The 27,250-nt window shown below is 41.1% G+C and overlaps 1 protein-coding gene across 3 annotated transcripts in view; it reads right to left on the bottom strand.

The window, feature by feature from the left end:
* Nucleotides 1–27,250, bottom strand: part of CTDSPL (CTD small phosphatase like) — an 83,809-nt gene that overhangs the window by 13,554 nt on the left and 43,005 nt on the right. For all 3 annotated transcript variants that reach the window (XR_014028662.1, XM_081345637.1, XM_081345636.1), the window contains exons 2-5: nucleotides 16,064–16,218; nucleotides 13,783–13,815; nucleotides 7,030–7,131; nucleotides 1,341–1,397 (exon numbers count right to left, since the gene is read on the bottom strand). Coding sequence is in view for 2 of the 3 variants with exons in the window: in XM_081345637.1 (XP_081201763.1) it covers nucleotides 1,341–1,397; nucleotides 7,030–7,131; nucleotides 13,783–13,815; nucleotides 16,064–16,218 (347 nt within the window). In the remaining variant the exon portion in view is untranslated. The remainder of the gene's footprint in view (nucleotides 1–1,340; nucleotides 1,398–7,029; nucleotides 7,132–13,782; nucleotides 13,816–16,063; nucleotides 16,219–27,250) is intronic.

The following is a 27,250-nucleotide window of genomic DNA, read 5'->3' as shown; positions in this document are numbered from 1 at the left end:
TTTTCAATGTGTTTAACTGACTTTCTGAATTGGAGGTAATCTACTCTGCAGGAATTGGGTTAGGCTAGTCTAAAGAAAAGAAGAACTAGGGGTGACATGATAGAAGTATTCCAGTATTTGAGGGGCTGCCACAAAGTAGAGGGGGGGGGTGTCAAACTATTCTCCAAAGCACCAGAGGGCAGGACAAGAAACAATGGATGGAAACTGATCAAGGAGAGAAGCAACCTGGAATTAAGGAGGAACTTCCTAACAGTGAGGACAATTAACCAGTGGAACAGCTTGCCTCCAGAAATCATGGGCGCTCCATCACTGGAGATTTTTAAAAAGAGGCTGGACAGTCACTTGTCTGAGATGGTATAGGTCCTACTGCTTGAGCAGGGGGCTGGACTAGAAGACCTCCAAGGCCCCTTCCAGTTCTATTCTATTCTATTCTATTCTATTCTATTCTATTCTATTCTATTCTATTCTATTCTATTCTATTCTATTCTATTCTATTCTATTCTATTCTTCTATTATTCTACTGTATTCTATTCTATTCTATTATTCTACTGTATTCTATTCTATTCTATTCTTCTATTCTATTCTATTCTATTCTATTCTATTCTATTCTATTCTATTCTATTCTATTCTATTCTATTCTATTCTATTCTATTCTATTCTATTCTATTCTATTCTATTCTATTTTCTATTCCATTCCATTCCATTCCACTCTTGAGATATATCTTTAGCAGCAGGGCGTCTTTTTTGGAAAAGTAAGAAGACGACATGTAGACTTGGACTTTCCAGCATCTTCTTTATTGCGTTGTGGCTACATCCCAGTGCAAGTACTCAAGGATAGGCCATTAAGAGTGCACACAGCCTATCCTGGATTACTTGAACCTGGTCATAGCCCGTCCTGGAAAGACATACCAAGAATGCTGTCCTTTAGAAAAAGAGAGGATTAAATGCAAAACATCATCGCTTACTAAAATCATGTACAACTGTTCAGAGTTGATCATAGTTTTATGTACCCTCATCTGAATAAGATTATGACAACAAGACGAGGCAGCAAAATATCCTTTTGAACCAATCATTGTTACTGGTTTAAGCAACCCCTTTTACAATCTTACTGACAGTTCAGCCATTTGAACTGAAAATGGCTTTCAAGTTGAAACTCTGCCATCCCGAAAACTCACTCATTTTAACCTGCCCATTAACTCCAAAACTTCATTCTTTGCCAAGCTAACCTCAACAAATTCTAGACAGGTGCAAAGCAATTTGCCAAGCTAACCTCAACAAATTCTAGACAGGTGCAAAGCAATTCGCCACCCCCATATAAATATGCAAATAGTACTTCTTACCTGATGTATAGTTCCATCAATTTCAACTGGAACAATGAAATCAGCATTGCTAATTGGCTAGAAAAGCGAAAACAGAATTATCTTTAAAAAAAGAATGATTTCTAGTCTGCAGAGTCTAGAGAAACTTACCAAAATCATAACACGGCCCACAAGGCATTAATCTGCATACTTCAGGTAACAACCTGCAGAGATAGCTCCTTTTACACTTACCAAAGAGATTAGGATTATTCTGTTCATATATTTGAGAGACGCATTCCAACGTTTTGCTAAGATGTATTTGGCAGATTTCTATAATATAGTCATAACACCTAAGCAAAATGCTTTTCTTAAAAAAACAACCAACAAAGAAGGTGTTATTAAAAGGTGGAGCATGCTGTGCCTTCTCTCAAGCAGAAGGGATTTTCCCCCCGCTTTCTCTGAATAAACTGAGGAAAGGCATATCCCATAACTCCCAACTGAACTGGTTGCTAGGAAAAAAGCGATTATTTGCTATAAGAAATCCTGGAGTCAAGAGAAAGACTCCAGCCTTCAGTTCAATGTGAGCTAATGGATCTGCTCGGGGTTAACGTCTTTTCTTTATTTCCCAGGCTGGTGTAGGTAGTCCTCAACTTACGATCACAACTGATTTCTGTTGCTAAGCGAGACAGTTGTTAAGTGGATTTTGCCCCATTTTCTGACCTTTCTTGCCACAGTTGTTAAGTGAATCACTGCAGTTGCTAAGTTACGTCACATGGCTGTTAAGTGAATCAGGATTTCCCCATTGACTTTGCTTGTCAGAAAGTCGCAAAAGGGGATCACGTGATATCCGGGAAACTGCGGCCGTCATAAATACGAGCCAGTTGTCAAGCATCTGAATTTGGATCTCGTGGCCAGAGGGATGCTGCCATGGTTGTCAGTGTGAAAAACGGTCACAAGTCACTTTTTTTCAATGCCTCTATAACTTAGAACAGTCACTAAACGGACTGTTTTAAGTCAAGGACTATCTGTATTTGCATAAACTTAGGAGGTGGAAGAGAAAAAAACCTAAAGTATTCCCTGCTCTCTGATTGGTTTTACCCACAGACATGTTCTTTCACTATCCAAAATCTGAAGAAATGTCTAACTTATTTAGTAGAATCCTGCCTTTATTATGTTCACAAAAAACTCCGGGTGGCAAACAAACCCAACACACCTTCTTTCCTTCTCTTTTGGCCACAACAATCCTTTGAGGTGGGCTGGGCTGAGAGAGAGTGATTGGCCCAAGGTCACCCAGTAGGCTTTCACGGTTAAGGCAGGAGTAGAACTCCCGGTCTCCTGATGATTGGCCCAGAGTCACCCTGCTGGCTTTCATGCCTAAGGCGGGACTAGAACTCGCCCTCTCCTGCTGATTGGACCAAAGTCCCGTACCCGGCTTTCGTGCCTAAGGCGGAACTAGAACTCCCAATCTCCCACTTTCTAGCCTGGTGCCTTATCACTAAACCAAAGGGTCTCTCTATGGAAGACCAGGCCTTAAAGCTGTTTCAGAACAGTCTTGGCTTGGGGTCCTCATTTAACAATACTGAGATGGGAAACTATGTCATTAAATGACATGAGTTGAAATAACCCCACATGACTACACTACGTACCGGTAGCAATGACAGTTCCGGCAGTCTTAGCTGCTGTTGTTAAGTTAGGACCATGCAGGTCATTAAATGAGGATCATGTGACCAGAGGAGGCTGCAATATCGTCTCCTTAGTAGTTAATATATGTACTATCAAGACCTCTCACCAGACCGCACTACTAGGCTGACTTTGCTCAAAAAATATGCAGGGTCTGATTAGAACTGGGGTGAGAGATTTCGAGGGGGTTACAGGCTGCAGGCTAGACTGGGAAGCTTTTAAAAAATGGAGGGAAACAAAGGCAAAGCATTTCTGTATTGTTTCCAAGAAAGCCGCAGGACTTTGAAAAAAAAAGTGCAAAGAAGAGCAACTAAGATGATTAAAGGCCTGGAGACTAAAACATAGGAAGAACAGTTGCAGGAATTGGGTATGACTAGTCTAGTGAAAAGAAGGACTAGGGCGGACATGATAGTATTTGAGGGGCTGCCATGAGGAGGAGGGGGTCAACCTATTCTCCAAAGCCCCAGAGGGCAGGACGAGAAACAATGGTTGGAAACTGATCAAGGAGAGAAGCAACCTGGAACTAAGGAGAAACTTCCTGACAGGGAGGACAATCAACCAGTGGAACAGAAGTTGCCTTCAGACATTGTAGGTGCTTCATCACTGGAGGTTTTTAAGAAAAGACTGGACAGCCACTTGTCTGAAATGGTATAGGATCTTCTGCCTGAGCAGGGGGTTGAAGATCCCTTCCAGGTCTATTCTGATTGCATAAAATACCCAGGAGGCGAGTTCAGCTCAAAAAGGTAAAAAAAATAGGTAAAAATAGATGCTAATGATTTGATTAAATAGAACATGAGATGCAATTATATCAGATCAGGCTTGAGGCCTCCTAGAAGATCATATTACAGATAGTCCTTGATTTACAACCACAGTTGAGTCCAAAATTTCTGTTGTTAAGTGAAACATTTTTGCTTTTTGCCCCATTTCTTGCCCCAGTTAAGCAAATCACTGCAGCTGATAAGTTAGCAACATGGCTTCCCCATTAACTTTGCATGTCCAAAGGTTGCAAAAGGGGATCACGTGACCCCGGGACACCGCAACAGTCATAAGAATGAACTAATTCGCCAAGCATCTGAATTTTGATCACATGGAGCTGCAAAGGTTGTAACTGTGAAAAGCGGTCCTAGGCCAATTTTTTGAGTGCCTTTGTAACTCTGAACGGTTGCTAAATGAACTGCGTAAAGTCGAGGACTATCTGGATCAAGGGTCTTCAAACTTGGCAACTTTAAGACTTGTGGACTTCAATTCCCAGAATTCCTCAGCCAGCCGGCTGAGGAATTCTGGGAGTTGAAGTCCACAAGTCTTAAAGTTGCCAAGTTTGAAGACCCCTGATCTGGATACACATGAAGTCTTCAGAGCTCAAAGAGGCTTTGGATTCAACCACTAAGAAGCAGAGGATCTCTTGGTGATTCAGAATATTGACATCTTTCACCTGTCATCAGCAAAGACCAAGCTGAATGGTACCCCAGGGCTTTTCTGATGGAGAAGCTATGAACTTGAAGCATCTGAAGAGAGGCCAAATGTTGTCCTGTTCTGTTTGTTGTGAGTCTTCTCTGGTTTTCTGCTGTGTTCCTGAGGTGATTTGCAGAAGGCGGTCATTCTTGAGAAGCTTCACTATTGTCTCAATTCTTTCAAGACTGCATCTTTAATAAAGTCTAAAAGCAAGGCTCTTCAAACTTGGCAACTTTAAGACTTGTGGACTACAACTCCCAGAATTCCTCAGCCAGCCTGGATCATGTAATCCTCAGTCCCGGGGTCATGTGATTCCCTTTTGCAACCTCTTGACAAGCAAAGTCAACGGGGAAGCCTGATTCACTTAACAGCCGTGTTACTAACTTTAACAACCGCAGTGGTTCACTAAAAACTGTGGCAAGAAAGGCCGTAAAACAGGGCAAAACTCACTTAACGAATGTCTCACTTAGCAACAGAAATCTGGGGCTCCATTGTGGTCATAAACTGAGGATTACCTGTAATGCCTTTAACTGAATTGAGGAGCAATTCCTTTTTCACACTGGAACATTACAGGTTAGATGACTTTGTTTCATCTGGCATTTGATTAATCTACTGTAAATGCAGATTCCCATTATGTATCAGTAGGACATACATGAAGCTGTGACGATATTACCAAAGACTTGCAAACATTCAGAAAATTTAAAGGGTGGGGGCATACTGTTTTTCACCTCCTTATAAGCCATGATATACAACTTGATAGGATATGCATCTTGGCAACTTATTATCCTGCGATACAGGTATAGTCCTTGTCTGACATCCATTTATTTAGAAATCATTCAATGTCGTAACAGCATTGAATGAGGGGGGACTTAACATAATAGAATATCAGCGTTGAAAGGGAGCTTACAGACCTAGTCCAACTCCCTGCTCACGCAGGAGACCCTACACGAGACAAGTGGCAAGTCACAATTTGAGACAAGTCCAAACTCTTCTTGAAAGCTTCCAGTGATGGAGCACTCACAACTTCTGGAGGCAAGCCGTTCCATTGATTAATTTTTATCACTCAGGAAGTTTCTCTTTATATCTAGGTTGCTTCTCTCCTTGATTAGCTTCCATCCGTTGCTTCTTGTCCTGTCTTCAAGTGGTTTGGAGAAGAGGTTGACCCCCCCCTTCTTTGTGGCAGCCCCTCAAAAATTGGAAGACTGTTGTCATGTCACCCCCGGCCCTTCTTTTCATTAAACTGGACATACCCAATTCCGGCAGCCTTTCTTTATAATTTTAGCCTCCAGTCCCCTAATCATCTTTGTTGCTCTTCTCTTCTCTATGAGGGCAGCCAGTCCTCACAGTTGTGGCCGTCATAGTTCCCAAGGTCACATGATCACAATTCAGATGCTAAGCAACTGGTGTGCAATTATGACAATGCTATGTTGTGTGGTCATGTGACTGCCATTTACGACCTTCATTGCCAGCTTCTGACAAACAAAATCAATGGGGAAGGAAGTTGCAAATGTCATGGCATGGGTCTGGATTACCTACGGCAGCACCTGCTGCCGGCGTCAACTTCCCTCCGCCCAGTGCGCTCCCACAGAGTGGGCCTCCTCAGGGTGCCTCCGATCAGAGAATGTCGACTGGTGGCCCCCAGGGGGAGGGCGTTCTCTGTGGGCACGCCAGACCTATGGAACCGCTTGCCGGTTGAGCTCCGGACGGCCCCCGACCTTCGCTCCTTCCGACGCGATCTAAAAACTTATTTATTTGAACAATCCGGCCTGGTCTGATGGGGTTGGGGTTTGGATTTGGTTTTAACATTGTTTTAATCATTGTTTTATATTGGGCATAATTATTTAATTCTTTTTAACTTTTGTATGTATATTTTGATATTTATTGCCCTGTACACCGCCCTGAGTCCTTTGGGAGAAGGGCGGTATAAAAATTTAATAAATATAAATATAAATATGGCAATTAAGTGATTGTGATAATATAAACCATGTTGGATTTGCCTAACAAAACTGTTGCACTTTACGATCACCTCACTTAGTGACAGAATTCCTGATCCCAATTACTGTTGATAAGCAAGAACTATTTGTTGTTAAATTAATTCCATATAATAAATTTATTTTCTTACTTATTTAAACTCTGTCTCAACCGTTGGTTGATCAGATTCATACATTACATTACACTATTGCAAAGAAATTAATTCAAGAAAAGTATTTTTTCAATAAGAATTGTAACTGGCAGGAATTAAATGTTTCAGGAAATAAGGAAATAAATACTTGTAATATTTTATAGAGAGTGAAGTACTACATCCAAATTTCCCACATAACAAACGCTGTTACTACTCCTTGGGAATTACCGCAAGCATACCTATTGCCTAGATTCTTAACATTTGTTTCATTTGATTAACGGAAAGCAACATGTTTTGAGGCGGTCTTAGGGATATATATGGCTATAAACCACTAAATATCATGGTCATTCATGAATGAGGTTACCATGACAGCAAACACATTTTAGGATCTAGAAAGGACATTTAATAAGAAGATATGCCTGTGTTCTTTCATGTATTTATCAAAAAGTTACAAGAAATATGGAACAGCATACGTACCTTAAAGGAGCTATGCACTAATGTTTCATCAAGATCAATGACCACACATTTCTTCCCGTAATCAGATATTGTCATTTCTGGCAAGAGGTATTTAGCTGGTGGCTAAACAGAGGGGAAAAAAGGAACACCTCCAAGATGTTAGGAATGTCCATGCTAAACGTAACAATTGGTGAAAACCAATATAGTCATAATTAAATTATTTATGGCTTGTTAAACAAATACCTGGAACCACATTTCTTTTGTATGGACTGTAAAGGATTTCAATGGCATAGGTAGTCCTCGATTCACAACAATTCATTTAGTGACTGTTCAAAATTGCAACAGCAATGAAAAATGGGACTGAAAAAAAAAGTTTTTTATACTTACGGCTGTTGCAGCATCCCCATGGTCACGTGATCAAAATTTGGATGCTTGGCAACTGACTCGTATTTGTGACTGTTGCAGGTCACATAATCCCCTTTTGCAACCTTCTGACAAACAAAGTTAATGGGGAAACCTGATTCACTTAATAACCATATTATTAACTTAACAAACTGCAGTGATTCATTTAACAACTGTGACTGAATTGGCGATCCCAGGAATCATCTGAGAGAGCATTATCAGTAACTGACAAAATTCCACCTGGTTATGGCCAATCACCAAAAAATAATTTTACAGAGATCCAAGCAGGTTTAGACTCAAGCGGCTTGGTTAATAAATTCAGTGGGAGGCAAAAATAAGGTCCAAATCAGACAATTGTCACAATTTTCCCCCCAACGTAAGATCAAAATGATGAATGATTAAGAAAATGTTGAATGTCAGAAAAACACAAAAACGTAGCAGCCCCTCATATGCAGGTAGTTCTCAACTTATGACCACAACTGACCCCAAAATTTATGTTGTTAATGAGAAATTTGTTAAGCGACTTTTGCCCCATTTTATGATCTTTTTTTGCCACGTTTGTTAAGCGAATCACTGCAGTTGTTAAATTAGTAACAAGGTTGTTAAGTGAATCTGACTTCTTCATTGACTTTGCTTACCAGGTCTCAAAAATATGACTCCGGGAACACAGCAACTGTCAAAAATGTAAATCAGTTGTCAAGCATCCGAATGTAAATCTTGTGATCATGGAGATGCTACGTAAGTATGAAAAATGGTTATAAGTCAGTTTTTTTTAGTGCTGTTGTAAACTTCGAACAGTCACTAAATGAACTGTTGTAAGTTGAGGACTACCTGTGTATTCTGTTCAACATACCGTATGTCCCAAGGAAAAAAAAAAGAACAAAATACACAGAACACAAAACAAAACAACAAGAATTTTACTTTAATAATTTATGCCCTGGCTTCCCCCTTGCCTATTTTAAGACTGGACTGAGAAAATCCTTAATTCTTGTTTTTTTAAGAATCCTTCTGGCTCAAATGAAGCAATATTATTAAATCCAGATAGTTCAGGATATTGAACCCACCAAATTCCCAGAAAGAAAATATTTTAAGTGCCTGAGTGTGTGGGAAATGGAACGGAAAGCCTTATAAATACATCAAGAGAGATATTCAGAATCATACTATGCCCACACATTTGCAATTCCCTTAAACTGGAATCATATAGGCTGGGAATATTAGCCATAAAGTGTGTGTGTGTGTGTGTGTGTGTGTGTGTGTGTGAGAAATAATACCACTTTATGGAACTCTTAAGTATCACCTGAGTTTTAAGAATTAAACACCTTGTAGCTGGGCAAGGCAGCACCACTGGGGACTATAACATACAGAATCTCATCAAATTATTGTTTAAAAAATGGCCATGTCTGATTTTAACAAGGACACCGATATCATTAGATTGTGACAATTTTGTTTTGTTTTTCACATCCAGTCTAGCTTAGCAACCATTCAAAGTCTGACTGACCTACCTTGGGGGGTACTTATGACCCAGATTCAAAGTTCTGACAGTTGCCCCCACGTTCATGTGAAAGCACTCATGGCTACTTGCAGCTTCCTGCAGTCACATAACCATGTTTTATGACAATTTTGTTAAAAAAAACCAGCATTTATTTCTGATTTTCAGCAAAACGTCGCCCAAGAAAAACCATTGGTTCATTTAGAGCCGCTGATTTGCCTAACTACCACAAAATGTGTATGTTACCTTAAGTAACACCAGCTGCCTGCAATTAGTGCAGGTTCGAGTCCCACCAGGCTCAAGGTTGACTCAGCCTTCCATCCTTCCCAGGTAGGTAAAATGAGGACCCAGATTGTTGGGGGCAATTAAGCTGACTTTGTAATAATGCCGCTTGGGGTGTTTATGAAAGCCCTAATAAGCAGGCATATACATAGAATGAAGGCTACTGCTAAGCTTGTAAGCCGCCCTGAGTCTTCGGAGAAGGGCGGGATATAAATGGAATTAAAATAAAAAATAAAAATAATATCATAACCCAACCTGTTTTACTACCATCCCAAGTTATGACCGTGATGGTCAAGCTCTACTATAGTCATAATTTGAGGATTAACTGTAATTACAGAATCTATAAGGTCTATTATAGGATCTATAGTCCTGGGCTGTATTAACAGAGAGATAGACTCGAAATCACCTGAACTGTCAATAGCATTCTATAAGTCCTTGGTAAGACCACACCTGGAATACCACATCCAGGTTTGGTCACCATGATATAAAAAATGTTGGGACTCTAGAAAGAGTGCAGAAAAGAGCAACAAAGATGATGAGAGGCTAAAACATATAAAGAACCGTTGCTGGAACTGGGTCTGTCTAGTTTAATGAAGAGAAGGACTAGGGGTGACATGAAAGCAGTCTTCCAGTATCTGAGGGGCAGCCAACAGAGAAGAGGGAATCCAGCTATTTTCCAAAACAGGACAAGAAGCAGCTGATGGAAACTAATCAAGGAGAGAAGCAGAGAAATTTCTTGACATTAGAACAGACATGTCAAACAGAAGGCCCGGGGGCCGAATCCGGCCCGCGAAGTGGTTTCATGTGGCCCACGAAGCCATCCTGGAAACAGTGAGGGAACGGCCACCTGTGCCTTGGCCCTGGCCCAGAGACCCTCCTCCTGCCAGAGACCCTCAGATCTGTCCCACTCCTGCCCAGGCCCCCATAGGCACCCTTGATGCCAACGATGTAGAGCTGGCCACACCCACCCAGTAGGCCATACACACTCTAGCCACGCCCACCCAGTAGGCCACGCCCACCCTGACCATACCCACCCGGCCCCCTGAGGGCAACCGCAATGCTGATGTGGCCCTCAATGAAATTGAGTTTGACACCCCTGCGTTAGAACAATTGGAATGAGTTGCCTCCAGAAGGTGTGGGTGTGGAGGCTTTTAAGACTGGACAACCATTTATCTGAAATGGTATAAGGTTTTCTGCCTGAGCATTGGGTTGGACTAGAAGACCTTCAAGATCCCTCCCAACTCTGTTATTTTGTTATTAGTGGTCTTGGGCAACAGCCAGCAATAAACTGGTACTGCAAATTTCTCCAAGCAATATTTTTATTCCTGTTTTGGTGTCTCATCATTGTCAGTCCCTAAACACTGCTGGATATATAACAGGCTTCTTTGTCCTGTAAAAACCCTCTGACCTTTAAAGAGAGTATACAAAAACAGGAACACAGAAATGAAATCATTTCGTCAAATGAGATGTATAAGCAGAAGCATAGAATCAAAACCACTTGAAATACTAGTATTGCTTTATAAAACCTTAGTAAAACCACACTTGGAATCCTGCATCCAGTTTTGGTCATCACGTTACAAAAACAAATGTTGAGTCTTCAGCAAAAGAGCAGAGAAGAGCAACGAAAAGGATTAAAGGCCTGGAGACTAAAACACAGGAAGAAAGGTTGCAGGGTTTGGGTTTGGCCAGTCTGGAGAAAAAAAAGTTTGCAGGAACTGGATATGGCTAGTTTAGAGGGGGGGGGGGGGAAAGGACTAGGGGTGACATGATAGCAGTCTTCCAGAATTTGAGGGGCTGCCACAAAGAAGAGGGGGAGTCAACTTATTTTCCAAAGCACCAGAAGGCAAGAGAAGAAACAACGGATGGAAACTAATCAAAGAGAGAATAATCTAGAACTAAGGAGAAATTTCCTGACAGTGAGAACAATTAATCAGTGGAACAATTTGCCTCCAGAAGTTGTGGGCATCACTAGATTTATTTTTTTTTTAAAAGAATGGGACAACCGGTTGTCTCAAATTGTATAGGGTCTCCTGCCTGAGCAAGGGGTAGGACTAGAAGACCTCCCAGATCCCTCCCAGTTCTATTCTGATAGATTGATCTACTAGATCACTTTCTTAACCATCCCTTGGCAAATGCTTTCTCACGGTCTTGGTCATTAATGAGAGGTGTTGCCCTTTCTTCTCTGGAGTGACTATTTGAGGGCAGGGAATGAAATCCATGATTTAAATTGCTGCATTAGACGTATTTTTCTCATGGAATTAAAATGATATGCAGGTTAAAAAACAAGAGAGCTGGTATATGGCGTAATGATTAAGAGCCTGGGCTGATCCAAATTCTAATCCACCCCAGCCCCAGAAGCCACTGTTTGATTATGGGCTACCCTCTCTTTCTCTCTCAGCCCAACCTACTTTGCAAGGTTGTTGTGCTGGGGGGAAAAAAGACGCTGCATTTTGTAGGCCACCTTGAGATCCTGAGGTAAATCTAATGAAAAAGTATCCCCTCAATAAACATAGATGCGGGCTGCATATTCCCCTTATTATAATTATGCACAGGTAGTCCTCGAATTACAACCACAATTGAACCCAAAATTTCTATTGTTAAGGGAGACATTTGTTAAGTGAGTTTTGGCCCGCTTTACGACCTTTCTTGCCACAGCTGTTAAGTGAACTGCTGCAGTTGATAAGTTGGTAAAACAGTTGTTAAATGAATCTGGCTTCCCCGCTGACTTTGCTTGTCAGAAAGTCGCAAAAGGGGATCACGTGACCCCGGGACACTGCGACCGTCATAAATATGATCCAGTTGACAAGTGTCTGAATTTTGATCACATGATCATGGGGATGCTGCAAAGGTCACTGTAAAAAATAGTCATATTTTTCAGTGCCACTGTAACTTTGAATGATCACTAAACAAACTGTTATAAGTTGAGGACTGCCTGTATTTTATCTGTAGCAAAGTTAAACACCTAATCTCTGTCTGTGAGCGTTCAAAACCTGGATGATGCAATGAGCTACAATACTTTTATTTCTGCAAACAGTAGATGAGGAATCTAAACCAAATTGTTTTTGCAAAATGCTATCTGCGTGCGTGTGTGTGTGTGTGTGTGTAAAAGTAAATTTATATGCTGCTCAATTCCCTGGGAATTGTTTTAAACATTTAAAAACAAAGAACAACACAAATACCACAAAAACAGCACGAGACCTAACAACTACAATGGCAAAAAATAAAATATAAAGATGGTTTCAAACATGTGGTTTGTGACATAACTGACCTCACTTTGAATGGGACTAAGTTAGCGATGTCCAGTTAAGCATGTCCTACAAACATGGCGGTACCAACTATTCTTCCAACATCAAGGTAACATCCACCAATAAGGTCCCTTCTAGGATTCTTACTGTTATTATCACTCCACTGTTCCCCTCCTCCCGCCCCAATTGGAAGTTCTGGCTGGGGAATTCTGGGAGATGAAGTCCCCACATCTTAAAATGGCCAAGGTGGAGAAACACTGACATAAAGGATTAAAAATGATAGGAATGAGTGGAAATGAAAACTTTGAATGAAAACTTTTTAAAGATGCTCCAATGTTTAAAAGAAAAAAGAAAGTAAAGTAGGACACTGCACGTTACCCTTTGGTTGCTGAACACATGATAAACAATGGTTGTTGCACAAAAACCTACCGTGCATCCAAGTATTGCCAGCTTGTGAAAGTGAATCAATAAACTGGAATAGTGGAATTCATGCTTCCTGTGAGTTGTGCTTACTAAGCTACGGTTTTGTGAGCTGTCCAGTTGTAGTTCCACATTTATAAGATCATCAGCATGCCCCCCCCACACACACATACCATATTTTCCGGTGTATAAGACAACTTTTTAACCCATGAAAATCACCTCAAAAGTTGGGGGGTCGTCTTATATGCCCAGTCGTCTTATACACCGGAAAATCAGCGAGCCCGGGAAGGCACGCCCTCCCTTCTCACTGTGGAGGAAGCAGGGCAGGCTGGCGTCTGGCAGGAGCCGGCAGGGCAGTCCTGCGCACGCGCACGCGCGCAGGACTGCCCTGCCGGCTCCCGCCCGACGCTCTTCCCTCTTGAGGCAGCATCGCTCCCCGGCTCCTAAGGAGTCCTCGGGGATGCTGCCTCAAGAGGGAAGGACTGCCCTGCCGGCTCCCGCCCAACGGCTCCACCGATGCTGCTTCAAGAGGGAAGAGCGTGAGGCGCCTGCCATGGCTCTTGAGGCAGCATCCCCGAGGACTCCTTAGGAGCCGGGGAGTGATGCTGCCTCAAGAGGGAAGAGCGTCGGGCAGGAGCTGGCAGGGCAGTCCTGCGGGCGTGCGCGTGCGCAGGATTGCCCTGCCGGTTCCCGCCAGACGCCAGCCTGCCCTGCTTCCTCCACAGTGAGAGGGGAGGGCGTGCCTTCCCGGGCTCACTGATTTTCCGGCGTATAAGACGAAAAATCTTGAAAATCATCTCAAAAGTTGGGGGGTTGTCTTATACGCCCAGTCGTCTTATACGCCGGAAAATACGGTACACAAATGCAAACTATCTGATCCCAAATCAAGAACATTAAAAGAAACTGAACATAAAAAGGATTTAAAAAAATACATACACTTGGAATGGGAATGACCTGCATCTGGTCACCCTGAGGGAAAAACGGGGGGGGGGGGGGAAATAAGTTCGTAAGAGTGTAATATTTCAAAACAGTAGAACATAAAATAAACAGACATGTCAGATTTAATACATAAAAGCTTTCCAACTAAAACTAAAAAAAAGAGGAATTTAAGAAATTGGTTAAATTAAGAGAAGTAAATACGGTGTCAGCAGACATTATCAAGGAACTGCAAAAGAACCGTTACTAGAAATTTTGATATTTTCAATAGATATTGCAAAAAAGGAGTGCCAACCATTTTTTACAGCCTTGATGTGGTGTTTTTGCCCTGCCAATAAGTTTTGGTCTGCTGCTTATAACAGCATGACATCAGTACCAGACCAATATTTATCTATAAATTATTATTATAATTAGCAATTAATCTTTAACCCTTCCTTAGGTTCAGTAACTAAGCTTAAATGTTTATTTTATTTATTTATTTATCTATCAAATTTATTGGCCGCCCATCTTATCGTAGGGTAACTTAAATAAGACTTGGTTGGATCCAGTTATAGTCATATTTAAGAGCACATCCACTGCAGCCAACCACTGTATTTCACATCAACTGGTTTGACTTGCATGATTTTAATACATTAATACAATAATATATTACTGAATTCAAGGAAAACCGGTTACCTATTTCAAAGTAAAGTGATGGCTGCCTACTTCCAATAGCCAGATACAGACAGAGTAAAAATATATTCATTACACGTACCACTGAATCAATCTAACTCTTGGTAGTTTACAATGGAAATAAAAACCAAGAATACAATAAAATCAGTTTCAACTTAAAATTATTAAAGCAATTTCAGCAGGATAATAAAATAACCACGATGCCAATATTAATGTACATGGCAGCAAATTATATTGTAACTCAAATTCCTTCAGAGAAATTCTCTTAAGTCATCTTCTGGAAGGAGGCTAGCCGAGGTAGCAGCTAGGTTTCTGGGTGTATGCTGTTCCACAGGATGATGTACATGACAAAAGATATGGGTTATTTTTTTTTTGGCAGGGGGACACTGATATATTCTATGGGGAACTCTAAGCATCTTCGTGAGAGATAAGCATGAAATATGGGTCAGTTCTAGTTGGAGAAATCAATCCAGAAAGAACCTGGGAGGTGCACAGAGCTTCAAAAGTTAAACCCAGCGTTTTAAATTATGCATGGAAATTTTCAAGAGCAGACCCTACACTACAGTAGTCTAACCTACAGTAGTAGTGAGGAAGGAGTTAGAACTTCCTGCTGCAGACAGGACCATACTAGCACACCCAAAGGTGCTTTCCCCCCCCCCAAAAGGCAACTGGACTTTGTTGTCTTTCCTTGAAGACATTTCGTTTCTCATCCAAGAAGCTCCTTCAGTCTGACTGAAAGGTGGAGGGTGAAAGGATTTATATTCCTTGCCATCATCTGGTCGTTGGCACTCCTTCTGAGAGTCACTGAGGGCCACTTCCATCCTCCACCCTTCAGTTAGAACTGGAGGAGCTTCTTGGATGAGAGGCAAAATGTCTTCAAGGAAAAACAAAGGAAGTCCAGTTGCCTTTTGAAAAAGCACCTTTGGGACAACCCTGACCTGGATGACTGAGAATCTCCATAGTTATATAGCTAGCATATATACACCCTAGCAGTGGCATCTATGGCAAATACAGCATAGCTGTCAATCCAAAAAATTTTATCAGGCTGTGCATTTGATCCTTCAGGGAAATTGCTATCATAACCAGAGTCAGAACTGGAGTAGCCAGAAAACCAGATGGTTTCTCTCAGAGGTTTCATGGAGGTGTTAAAGAGCAGGAATGATGGAATTATGGACCATATAAAGAGGCATCCATAGAGCAGATCCTCCACCCATCATCACCCCGATACACTGTAAAAATGGCATTTTCATTCCATGCCAAGCTTAAAACTCAGCTGCAAGAAATGTCACTGAAGTTCTACCACCTTGTCAACAACCTACCCAATAAAGAGGTGAGGGATTGGGTGCTGTCTTACATACCTAGATCCTGGGAACGTGCTTTCAGAAAAGGATACACTATACCAACTCTTTAAAGGAGGCTTTGGCCATTTTTTCCGATCCAGCTACTTACGGCCACAAAGAGAAAAAGAATTAAGCCTTGTTCTCAATGACTCCCAATACATTCAGTACTTTATCTGATGTGAACCAGGTGACAATTTATAATTGTGGGTTGACTCATATAAGGCTCTACCTTCCCCACAAAACTCACCCTATTAAAAAAACTAATTTACCTTTTGAAGCCCGCCATTTTCTTCCACCAATGGAGGAAGGACACTGGGGCTGTTGTGGGATGCAGGCTCAACATTGTAGTCACGAAAGCAGCAGAATAAAGTGCTAAAGATGCTTCTGCTCCTCTGCTTTTTCAAACTGAGATTACATTGGGACACTGTAAAGAGATGAAACATGGTGTTGTAAATGATTTCTGGACTTTTTGTTAAAAAAAAAAGTGTTGTTTCACACAGACCACAGATAGCTACCTCTAATGTTATAGCACTGACTTGACACCCTTCCATTATTTCTAGCAAATTACTATACAAGTAGTCCTTGACTTATGACTGGTTACTTAATGACCATTCAAAGTCCTAATAGCCCGCCCCCCCCAAAGTATTTATGATCCAGTTTCAAAGTTCCAACATGGTTTCACACCCATCCACAGTTACCTGACCACATTTTAAGTACTCAACAACTGGCCCATGTTTATGGTCGTTTGCAGTGTCTTTAAGGTCACGTGATTGTGATTTATATTTTTGTATAATATAAATATTTTTGATTCTCTTAACAACTGTGGCAAAAAAAGCTAATGAAACCTGGTCATTGTGGGTGACCAGCTTTACTGGCCAACATCATGACTTATAACCCTAATAAGCAGGCTCCATTACATCATAAGTGAAGAACTACCTGTGTGTTTTAGTCTGAAAACAGATCTTCTGTAAATTTGATGTTTTTATCTGTAAGCAAGTAAATTAATTCCAGTTTATGATGTTGAGTATTTCCAGAGAACATGCAGCGTTCGAATGAAATGAAATGCCAGAGATATACATGTAATGGAATTTGTTAAGCCATACTGTTTTTAATGTGGCAAATAACTACAAACATCACAACCATATTTTACACTAAGGTATGAAGGATTCATCAGGTATGTCCACAGAAATAAGGACCATCTATTCCTACAACAAACAATATAACTCTGTTTTATTTAGATCCATTTGGACAAGGCCTTTGGCAAAGCAGTAGTCATAAACACGAAAGGTAGCTGTTAAAAAAAACAAATTTGCTAGCAAACACATTTTAAGGTTTGTCAGAAATGTGTGATCAAAAGGTCTTTTCAGGACAATGAAAAGTGGCTAATATATTGCAGTAGGAATCTAAATAATAGTTGGAATTAGTCCTGTGATCCTAAAAGAAAGGAATATGAGCTAAGATTCTTCAAACATATGCATTCTCTGCCCCAGTTTCCTACGGGAAATGATTTCTGTAAATTAATCTGAAAAGCATGTGAAGGAGGCATTTCCACCGCCACTGGGAGACCACTTAAACATGAGCCAGCATTGTGTGGTAGTAGCCCAAAAAGCTAATACAATCCTTGGTTGTATAAACAGAGGCATAGAATAAAAATCACATGAAGTATTAGTAAAAAGTTAAAGGTAAAGTTTCCCCCGCACATGCGTGCTAGTCGTTTCCGACTCTAGGGGCCGGTGCTCATCTCCATTTCAAAGCCGAAGAGCCAGCGCTTGTCCGAGGACGTCTCCGTGGTCATGTGGCCGGCATGACTAGACGCCAAAGGCGCACGGAACGCTGTTACCTTCCCACCGGAGTGGTCCCTATTTTTCTACTTGCATTTTTACGTGCTTTCGAACTGCTAGGTTGGCAGAAGCTGGGACGAGTAACAGGCGCTCACTCTGTTACGCGGCACTCTGGATTCGACCCGCCAAACTGCCGACCATCTGATCGACAAGCTCAGCGTCTTAACCCACTGAGCCACCGCGTCCCCTTGAATTAGTACCGCTTTATAAAACCTTAGTAAGACCACATCTGGAATACTGCATCCCGGTATACTGCTTTGGTCAACTTATTCTCCAAAGCACCAGAGGGCAGGACACAAAACAACGGATGGAAACTCATCAAGGAGAGAAGCAACCTGGAATTAAGGAGAAACTTCCTAACGGTGAGGACAATTAACCAGTGGAACGGCTTCCCTCCAGAGGTTGTGGATGCTCCATCACTAGAGGTTTTTAAGAAGAAGCTACACAACCACTTCTGCTTGAGCAGGGAGCTGGACTAGAAGACCTCCAAGGTCCCTTCTGGCTCTATACTGATTGATTGATTGATTGACCACCATTTGCAGCATTACAGCTGACTCCCCTATTCAGAGCATCCTGCAGGGCTGAAAGTGAGATCATTATTTTGCAAACCATTTTGCTGCTGGCCAGGATAATAATCCTGACATCCAAAGGATCCACTGATTTCAAATGAAGGCGGTTTTTTGTTGCCGCTTTTGGGGATTTAATCTTTATTTCTCACTCTTAAACTGAGCCACTGAATAATCTGGATCAGAAAACGAAAATGGAAGTTATACTTTCTTCACATCTACAAACCTGCTTAGCCTCATCCTGCATTTCACTACAAATTCGAGATTGTATGATCCAGATCTAGGTTTTTGTGGCTGGCTGAGCAATACAAGAAGTCCTCGACTTACAACAGTTCATTTGGTGACCATTCGAAGTTACAACGGCATTGAAAAAAGTGACTTAGGACCGTTTTTCGCATTTGTGACTGTGGCAGCATCCGGATGCTTGACAACTGACTCACACTTATGACAGCTGCAGTGTCCCAGGGTCACGTGATCAACCTTTGCAACCTTCTGACAAGCAAAGTCAATGGAGAAAGCCAGACTCTCTTAACAACCGTGCTACTAATTTAACAACTGCAGTGACTCATTTAACAACTGTGGCAAGAAAAGTCATAAAATGGGGAAAAATTCACTTAACAAATTTCTCACTTAGCGACATAAATTCTTGGCTCAATTGTGGTCGTACGTCTAGGTCCTCTAGGACTACCTGTAGTGTTCCTGAAAAACACTATTTTTAAGTACTTTTAAATTTGAAAATGCTGAACATCATTATCTTGCATAAAGCATATTTTCCACCAGTTCTGAACTGAAGCATTTTAATTCTCTTGGTTTCTTCAGACTTTTTTCAACTGTAAACTTCCACCAAGAGGCTGCAAAAATAAGTTTCAGCCTATGTTTTAGTTCAAAATGAAGAATCAATAAGTGACAAAAGAAACCTGATAAATCAGAAGATTAGGAGACAAATTGAAGTGTTTTTTTATTCACCTTTTTCTTTTATACCCCACCTGCACAGCTTTTCTAATAAAGGAAGGCATTAACTACAAATATTTCAATGTTAAAACTTGCAAAGAAGTTAGAGCTTATGTAGTTTACTCTGTTTCAAAAGAAGCTCATTTTGTACTGCAGAAAGAGAATAGATTTCACTGTAAAAGAATATCTTGGGAGTCCAAGCTATTGAATTGTGATTGTAAAATAAGGAATGTTTTCTTTTGCTTCAATAAGATAAGAATAATGCAGACTTCTGTAAGTCTTGGACTGAATAATTCCTAGGAAAAATATAAGAACTCATGTGAACATCAAGCTAAATTCCATTTCAGGACTTTTGTTATCATTTAGCAGAAGTATTGAGTATTTCTTCACTAGTTAAATGTTTTAAGATTCTCTCACAATGTCAGCCAAGGATTTGTCTTTCACCTAAACACACCAATTGTTTGTTGGCTTTACTGGTATGATTTAAAATAATTCATTCTCTCCTATTCTACGAATTGCCAACTACAGGGAATCCTCAAATTACAACTATTCATTAAGTGACCATTTGAAGTTACAACGGCACTGGGAAAAGTGACACAGCAATAGCACTTAGCCTTATATAACACTTCACAGCTCTCTCTACCCAGTTTACAGAGTCAGCACATTGCCCCCCAACAATCTGGGTCCTCATTTTACTGACCTTGGAAGGACGGAAGGCTGAGTTGTTCAGGATTGAACACCAGGCAGTGGGCAGAGTCAGCCTGCAATACTGCATTCTAACTACTGCACCACCACAACCTATGACCGTTTTTCACACTTACGACCACTGCAGCATCCTCATGGACATGTGATCAAAATTCAGATGCTTGGGAACTAACTCATATTTATGAAGATTGCCTTGTCCTGGATTCACGTAATCACCTTTTGTGACCTTCTAAGCCAGGGGTGTCAAACTCAATTTCATTGAGGGCCGCACCAGCATTGCGGTTGCCCTCAAGGGGCCAGGGTGGGCGTGGCCTACTGGGTGGGCGTGGCTAGAGTGCGTATGGCCTACTGGGTGGGCGTGGCCAGCTCTACATGGTTCGCATCAAGGCTGCCTATGGGGGCCTGGGCAGGAGTGGGACAGATCTGAGGGTCTCTGGCAGGAGGAGGGTCTCTGGGCCAGGGCCAAGGCAGTGGGGGCCGTTCCCTCACTGTTTCCAGGATGGTTTCGCGGGCCGCATGAAACCACTTCGCGGGCCGGATCCGGCCCCCGGGCCTTGTGTTTGACATGTCTGTTCTAAGCGAACCAAGTCAATGGGGAAGCCAGATTCACTTAAGAACCATATTACTAACTTAACAATTGTTGTGAGTCACTTTATAGTTGTGGCAAAGGTCATAAAATGGGGCAAAAGTCACTTAACAACTGTTACTTAGCAACAGAAATTTGGGACTCAAACATGGTCGGAAGTCACTGTATAGAAATAGTGGCAAGTAACGTGATGAACTAAATTACTAATCTAACAGTTAATGTACTTTTCCTACCCTTTTATTTCCTTGTTCTTATTACTTGTGGAAATATGCCTGGGAAAAACAAAGTTTTTCTTCTAAGACAAAAAAAAAAAGATGCAGATTTATTAAACTGACTCATGGGAAACAATTACCTATTGTATTTTTTTCCCTTGAAACTGCAACTTTGTAAGAAGTTTGATAACTTGTAAAGGCAAACACTATTCAGTTGTCCTGTTTCAATTAATACAACTTCAAGACTGCAACATTGCAGTTAATATCAAAGTGAGTGAGAATATGGATAATCTAAGGCAGCCTTCAAAAGAGAGGGATTATAGTTACCATCACCAGCAGACATATTTTTATTGTGGAAAATGATGACAAGTATAGTCTTAACAGGTTGGCTGAGGCTAACACACAAAGGTCTCTCATTCACTAATGCAGCAATGACCAACCTTGGCAACTTTTAAGACCTGTGGACTTCAACTCCCAGAATTCCCCAGCCAGTCCACAAGTCTTAAAATTGCCAAGGCTGGATAGCCCTGCACTAAGGCTTAACTACAGGCAGTCTTTGACTTATGGCCATTTATTCAGAAGCTATTCAAAGATACAGTGGCAGTGAATAGACTTAGGCTAAGTTCCTAAAGTTAAGGGCACTGCATTGCCCCTATGGTCATGTAATCAAAATTCAGGCCCTTAGCAGCCTGTCCCCACCTATAAATGCAAAGGGGCATTTTATCTGCCCCACTCATCTTTCTCTTCCCTCATTGATAACTTTTGACCCCCCTGCACTCCCTAGCCCAAGGGTCTTCAAACTTGGCAACTTAGGCGACTGTGGCCGGGACTGGATTGTGGTGTCTGTGGCTTTGTGCTGTGCTGCTGAGCTAGGGCTGGGCTTCACATTGTGAAGGTCTTCGTGCTATACTGTGCCTCATGTCTTGCAGCTCCACAGCCACGGCACGCAAAGAAGCCACTGGGCCACAGCGTGGCGAGCAGCCATTTTGCAAAATCAACAGGGAAGAGGGTTTCAAAGCTTGCTCGAAAGCTAAACCGAGTTAGTGTTCGACCATAGTCTATTGCAGCATTAATACCTCTCTGAAGCTGGTCTAACGTTACCTCGATTTAGTTTTCAAGCAAGGTTTGAAACCCTTTCCTTTTCCTATGGTTCTTGCAAACGGCTGACCTAGATACTTTTCACTCTTCTTTGCGTTAGAACAGATGGTTTAAAAATATTCCTTCTATTATTGTTGCCGTTTTTAAGTAGAGAAGCAGAAAAGAATCGTTTAAATTACTCAAATTTATAGTGTCATAGAACGATGTGTGAGAGACAATGCAGAATTTCTGTCCTGGGGTGGGGGGGGATACAGGTTGGTGTTCCACTGTTAAGGCATTCCTCTAAGCCGACAAGGAAAAGACAATGTGATAAAATCATAGGTGAGGCACACACGCAATCCCATGGGGAAACAAGCTTGACCTAATTTCAGGTAGGGCTCATGTAGAGCTAATTTCACAAGTGCTCCAAGAATAAGAAGTTCAGACTCTAATGAGAACCATCCTTTTGCTCTCAGCCTGCTGCACAGGAAAGCAATTAGAAAGAAAAGTGGGCAGCAGATACTATCCTGCCTTTATTTTTATAAATAAGGTGGCAAACGTATCCAACACACACACGCACACATCTTCCTCCTCCTATTTTCCCCACAACAACCACCCTGTGAGATGGGTTGGGTTGAGAGAGAGGGATTGGCCTAAAGTCACCCAGCTGGCTTTCATAGCTAAAGCAGGACTTGAACTCGTGGTCTCTTGCTTTCCAGCCTGTTGCCTTAACCACTAGACCAAACTGTTTTTGGCTTGGTGTCAACCAGTGTGCGCTTCATAGCCTACCTATCATACCTGACAATATTGGTTTCACTAGAAATATGGTGGATCGCCAGTAGAAGTAATTCTACAGTGAATTTCAACAACTTCAGTGAAATAAATTATGGTACCTCTAGAAGCCTGGTCAATTTCAGCCTTGAAATGTTGAAACAAATAAGTCCTTTATTTATGACCATTGGAGACCATTCGAAATTCAAATGGAATGTAACAGTTCATTTAGTGACTGAAGTTACAACAGCACTGAAAAATGTGACTTATGACTGTTTCTCACACAACTTTGCAGAATCCCCATGGTCACGTGAAAAAAATTCAGACGCTTGGCAACTGACTCATATTTATGACATTTGCAGGGTCACATGATTCACTTTTGCAAACTTCTAACAAGCAAAGTCAATGGGGAAGCCAGATTCACTTAACAACCGTGTTACTTAACAACTGCAGCAGTTCACTTAATAACTGTGGCAAGAAAAATCATAAAATGGGGCAAAACCCCACTTAACAAATATCTCACTTAGCAACAGAAAATTGTGGTCATAAGTTGAGGACTACCCATACTGAAGACCCAGGTTCAAAGTTCTAACAGTTGGGCACTCTTGCAGTCATGTGACTGTATTTTGGGCGCTCAGCAACCAACTTTTATTTACGTTCACTTGCAATGTCCGGTAATGACCATGTTTACAATGGTTTTGCCACATTTACTTTTGGTTTCTAACAAAACTGTCCCCTTAGCAAACCACTGAGTTTGTTTAAGGAACATAGATTTGCTTAACAACAGGCACAAAACAGGTCATAAAATCAGCTTGGTCATGTGATCCAACACATTTTACGACTATCACGAGTTCCGACCAGGATTGATGGGCTCCATTATGGTCATAACCCGAGGACTATCTGTAAAACAAAGGTTGTTTCAGTTAGTCTAAATCAGAGAGGATCTAATCTAGGGATTTTCCGATTTACTCTTGAGTTCAGATACAGGTAGTCGTGGAACTACAACCACAGTTGAGCCTCAAATTTCCATTGCCAATCAAGACAGTTGTTCAGTTTTATCAACTTGCCACGGTTGTTAAGTGAATCACTGCAATTGTTAAGTTAGTAACATGGTTGTTAAATGAATATGACTTCCTGCTTGTCAGAAGGTCACAAAAAATGATCACATGATCCTGGAACACGATTTACAGGAAGGTTATGTATTGAAGGTGATATTTTTAATTTACTAGATTAAAAAAATAATGTTGGGCTTATCAACTACATCTATGTGGAATGAATACACTGAATCCTTGCTTCCTGGCTGCATTGTTAGATGTTATGAAGACGTACTGTTAAAAAAAAATTGCAGGCAATTCTCAAATTTACAACCATACACATTATCTCTATTTGCATGTTTCCCAACTGGCTTATGTAACAAGCAGAGTTGATGGACAAGACATAGGTTGAATTGCAAATAATAGTCATGTGATGTTTCACTTAACAACCAGTGATTTGCTTAACAACCAAATGGAAAGTGATGTCATAAATCCATTGTAGTAATGTGATTTTCCACTTACTAACTGTGGTACTTAGCAACAGAACTGCTATTCCCAACTGCGATCGTTAAGTAAGGATTATCTATAGAATATTAACTGTTGAGAGCTCTTTCAGAGTTTTTCTGTATTCCATTATTACAACAATTGCTAGGGTTGATATATAATAAAAAGGGTATTTGATTCCCCAATTTAGAGTCAAACATATTTTAGCTGTTAGTCATAAATTGGAATTTTATGTTGAGTCTCATGAATATTTTAATTTTATGGAAAAGTTCTACCTTAAAAATAGGGGGCCAAATGTTCTGTTGGAAGCTGTGAGTGGAATCTGGAATATGTACTTTAAGTCAATTACTGTGTAATGACTATTTTAAAGACTTTTCTTGACTTTGAATGGAATGTTGTCATCCTAATTCACAACAGCCGCAATATAAACAACTCAAGCATGTTTTAATTTTTCAATATAAACTGGATGCTTTGGCTCAGTCTGAGAAACCTGAGATGTTAAATTTATTTGATGATGTCAATGTCTGAAATTAAACACACAACCCTTTTTGTATCAAACAGCTAAAGAATAAAGGCAATATTAAGGACACTGCTGCCTTATGAATTAAAGAATGAAGCACGAATGGTTGCAGGTCTTAAAAATGTTAAATTTGCTTCTCTGGATTTAATGTTAAAGCTGCTTTATCAAAAGATCTTACTTTGGGTTAACTGAGCACCCCAAAGAATGTACAGGCAATGAAGTAGCACTTCAAAAATCCCATGTTTAGCTTTACTTTCAGGATGACTGAACAAGTGTTTTTCCTTTAGACTGCCATAAACCTTCCATTTTAATTAAAACACAGGAACCAAACCTTATTTCCCTCTGTGAAACATTGGTATTTCCTTCAATTCCCTTAGCAAAATAATCCTTTTCACCTCTTAAACATCCAATTTATATATGTAGGCCTGGTATGATTCCATCTGCTCACAATTTCTTTTCCCAGTCAGCTCACAGTTTATGTAATATATTTCCAAGGCTAACAAAAGCAGACAAGCAGCGATAGAAAAGGTTATTGAATTCAATATCTCTCTGTTCCCCATTAAGAAATATTGAGGCAAAGACTTTTCCAAGTCTTACTTTCTCTGAGAAAAAAGGGGTAATTGAAGTAATTGGAATAGACAGACAGCACCACCACCCAATGGATTTGTAACTGGCTGATCAACCGCACTCAACTTGTAGTCCTCAATGGAACTACACCTACATGGAGGGAAGCATGCAGTGGGATACCTCAAGTTTCTGTCATAAATTATCTAGACAAAGGGAGCTTAGGTTTTAATTTTAATTGGGGTTTTATTTGTTCAGGGACGGATATAATTTTTAAAATTGTTTTTAACTTTTGTATTTTTGTTTTAATCACCCTGTAAACCGCCCTGAGTCCTTCGGGAAAGGGCGGTATATAAATGTAATAAAATAAAATAAATAAATAGAAGGGGAACCCATCAAATTAGCAGATGACACCAAGCTGGGGTGAATTGCTAACACTTTGGAAGATAGACTCAAGATTCAAAAGAATCCTGACAGACATGAGCATCGGGCCCTATCCAAGATGCAGTTCAGTGTTGAGAAAAGTAAAATCTTGCACTTGGGGCACGAAAAACCAAAGGCGAAGTACGAAAGAGGCGGTACGTGACTCAACTATAGTAATCATGAGCGGGAACTAGATGTCCTACCTAGCGGATCACCACTTAGCTATGAGCCAGCCGTGTGCTGCAGCTGCCAAAAAAACCAATGCAGTCCTGGGATGCATTTACAGAGGTATAGAATCAATATCACGAGAAGTGATAATACTGCTTTATATCACACTAATGGGACAACACTTGGAATACTGTGTCCATTCTAGTCACTACAATATATAAAGGTAAAGGTTCCCCCGCACATGCGTGCTAGTCGTTTCCAACTCTAGGGGCCGGTGCTCATCTCCGTTTCAAAGCTGAAGAGCCAGCGCTTGTCCGAAGACGTCTCCGTGGTCATGTGGCTGGCATGACTAGATGCCAAAGGCGCACAGAACGCTGTTACCTTCCCACCGTAGTGGTCCCTGTTTTTCTGCTTGCATTTTTACGTGCTTTCGAACTGCTAGGTGGGCAGAAGCTGGGACGAGTAACAGGCGCTCACTCTGTTACGCGGCACTCAGGATTCGACCCGCCAAACTGCCAACCTTCTGATCGACAAGCTCAGCGTCCTAACCCACTGAGGCACTGCATCCCTTCTACAATCAATATACATACATACATATATACACACACTTATATGTAAATAAAGCATTAGAGGGGGCACGATAGCTGTCTTCCCATACTTGAGAGGCTGTCACATTGAAGAGGGGACAAATTTATTGACAGTGGGGGAAAAAATAATGGCCTGCCCCCTGGATTTGTGGGTGCTCCATTGCTGGAGGTTTTCAAGAATAGACTGGACAAACATTTGACAGTATGGTGGTAAGTTTTCCTGCCTTGAGCAGGGGTTTGGACTAGTTGACCTCTGTGGTCTGTTCCAGCCCTGATTCTCTGTTCTATGCCCTCTGCTTACTCCAGAAAATATTTAACTCAGAGATGAGAATTCATGATTTCAACAATCATTAAATCTGAGGTGTGAAAAACATTGTCTAGGTAAAGGATGAAAATGGACATCAAAGTCCCCTCATCTCTACACCGCTGCCCAGTGTGGTACCGAAAACCAGAGATGATGGATCAGTGGCTTTATCTCCTGTTTAATATTCCTAATAGGTCTATAAAAACTTTTCATACTTGATTCTGTGCCCTGTACTTTCCAAACTTTGGACTTCAAAGAGGCAGGAGGAAGAGCTGTTAAAATACTGTATATTCACGGAAGAGATAAGTCATGAATGCTCATGATTTAAGGAAAACTGCTGCCCTGAATTGAATGTCACCTAGGAACCCATGCAAGTAGGAAAACTGACAGATTCTAAATTTGTTAGGTGTTGAAAATTACGCACATTCTGTCCGATCCTTCTTCACTTTAATTCTTAAATACTCTGGGTACACAATGTCCCTTATTGCTTACTAACAAGTGTGTCATTGTGGAGATCTCTTCACAGCAAGCATCTGGAAGGAGGGGCGGTGGGATAGAGGGGGATCTCACTAAATAAAGTTGATACCTACCTGCCACAGAGTTTGGCTTCTTTCTTGTGTGTGTGTGTGTGTGTGTGTGTGTG

Source organism: Vipera berus (assembly GCF_964194415.1).
Source record: "Vipera berus genome assembly, chromosome: Z".
NCBI lineage: Eukaryota > Metazoa > Chordata > Lepidosauria > Squamata > Viperidae > Vipera > Vipera berus.
This window is presented reverse-complemented; position numbering and strand designations above follow the sequence as displayed.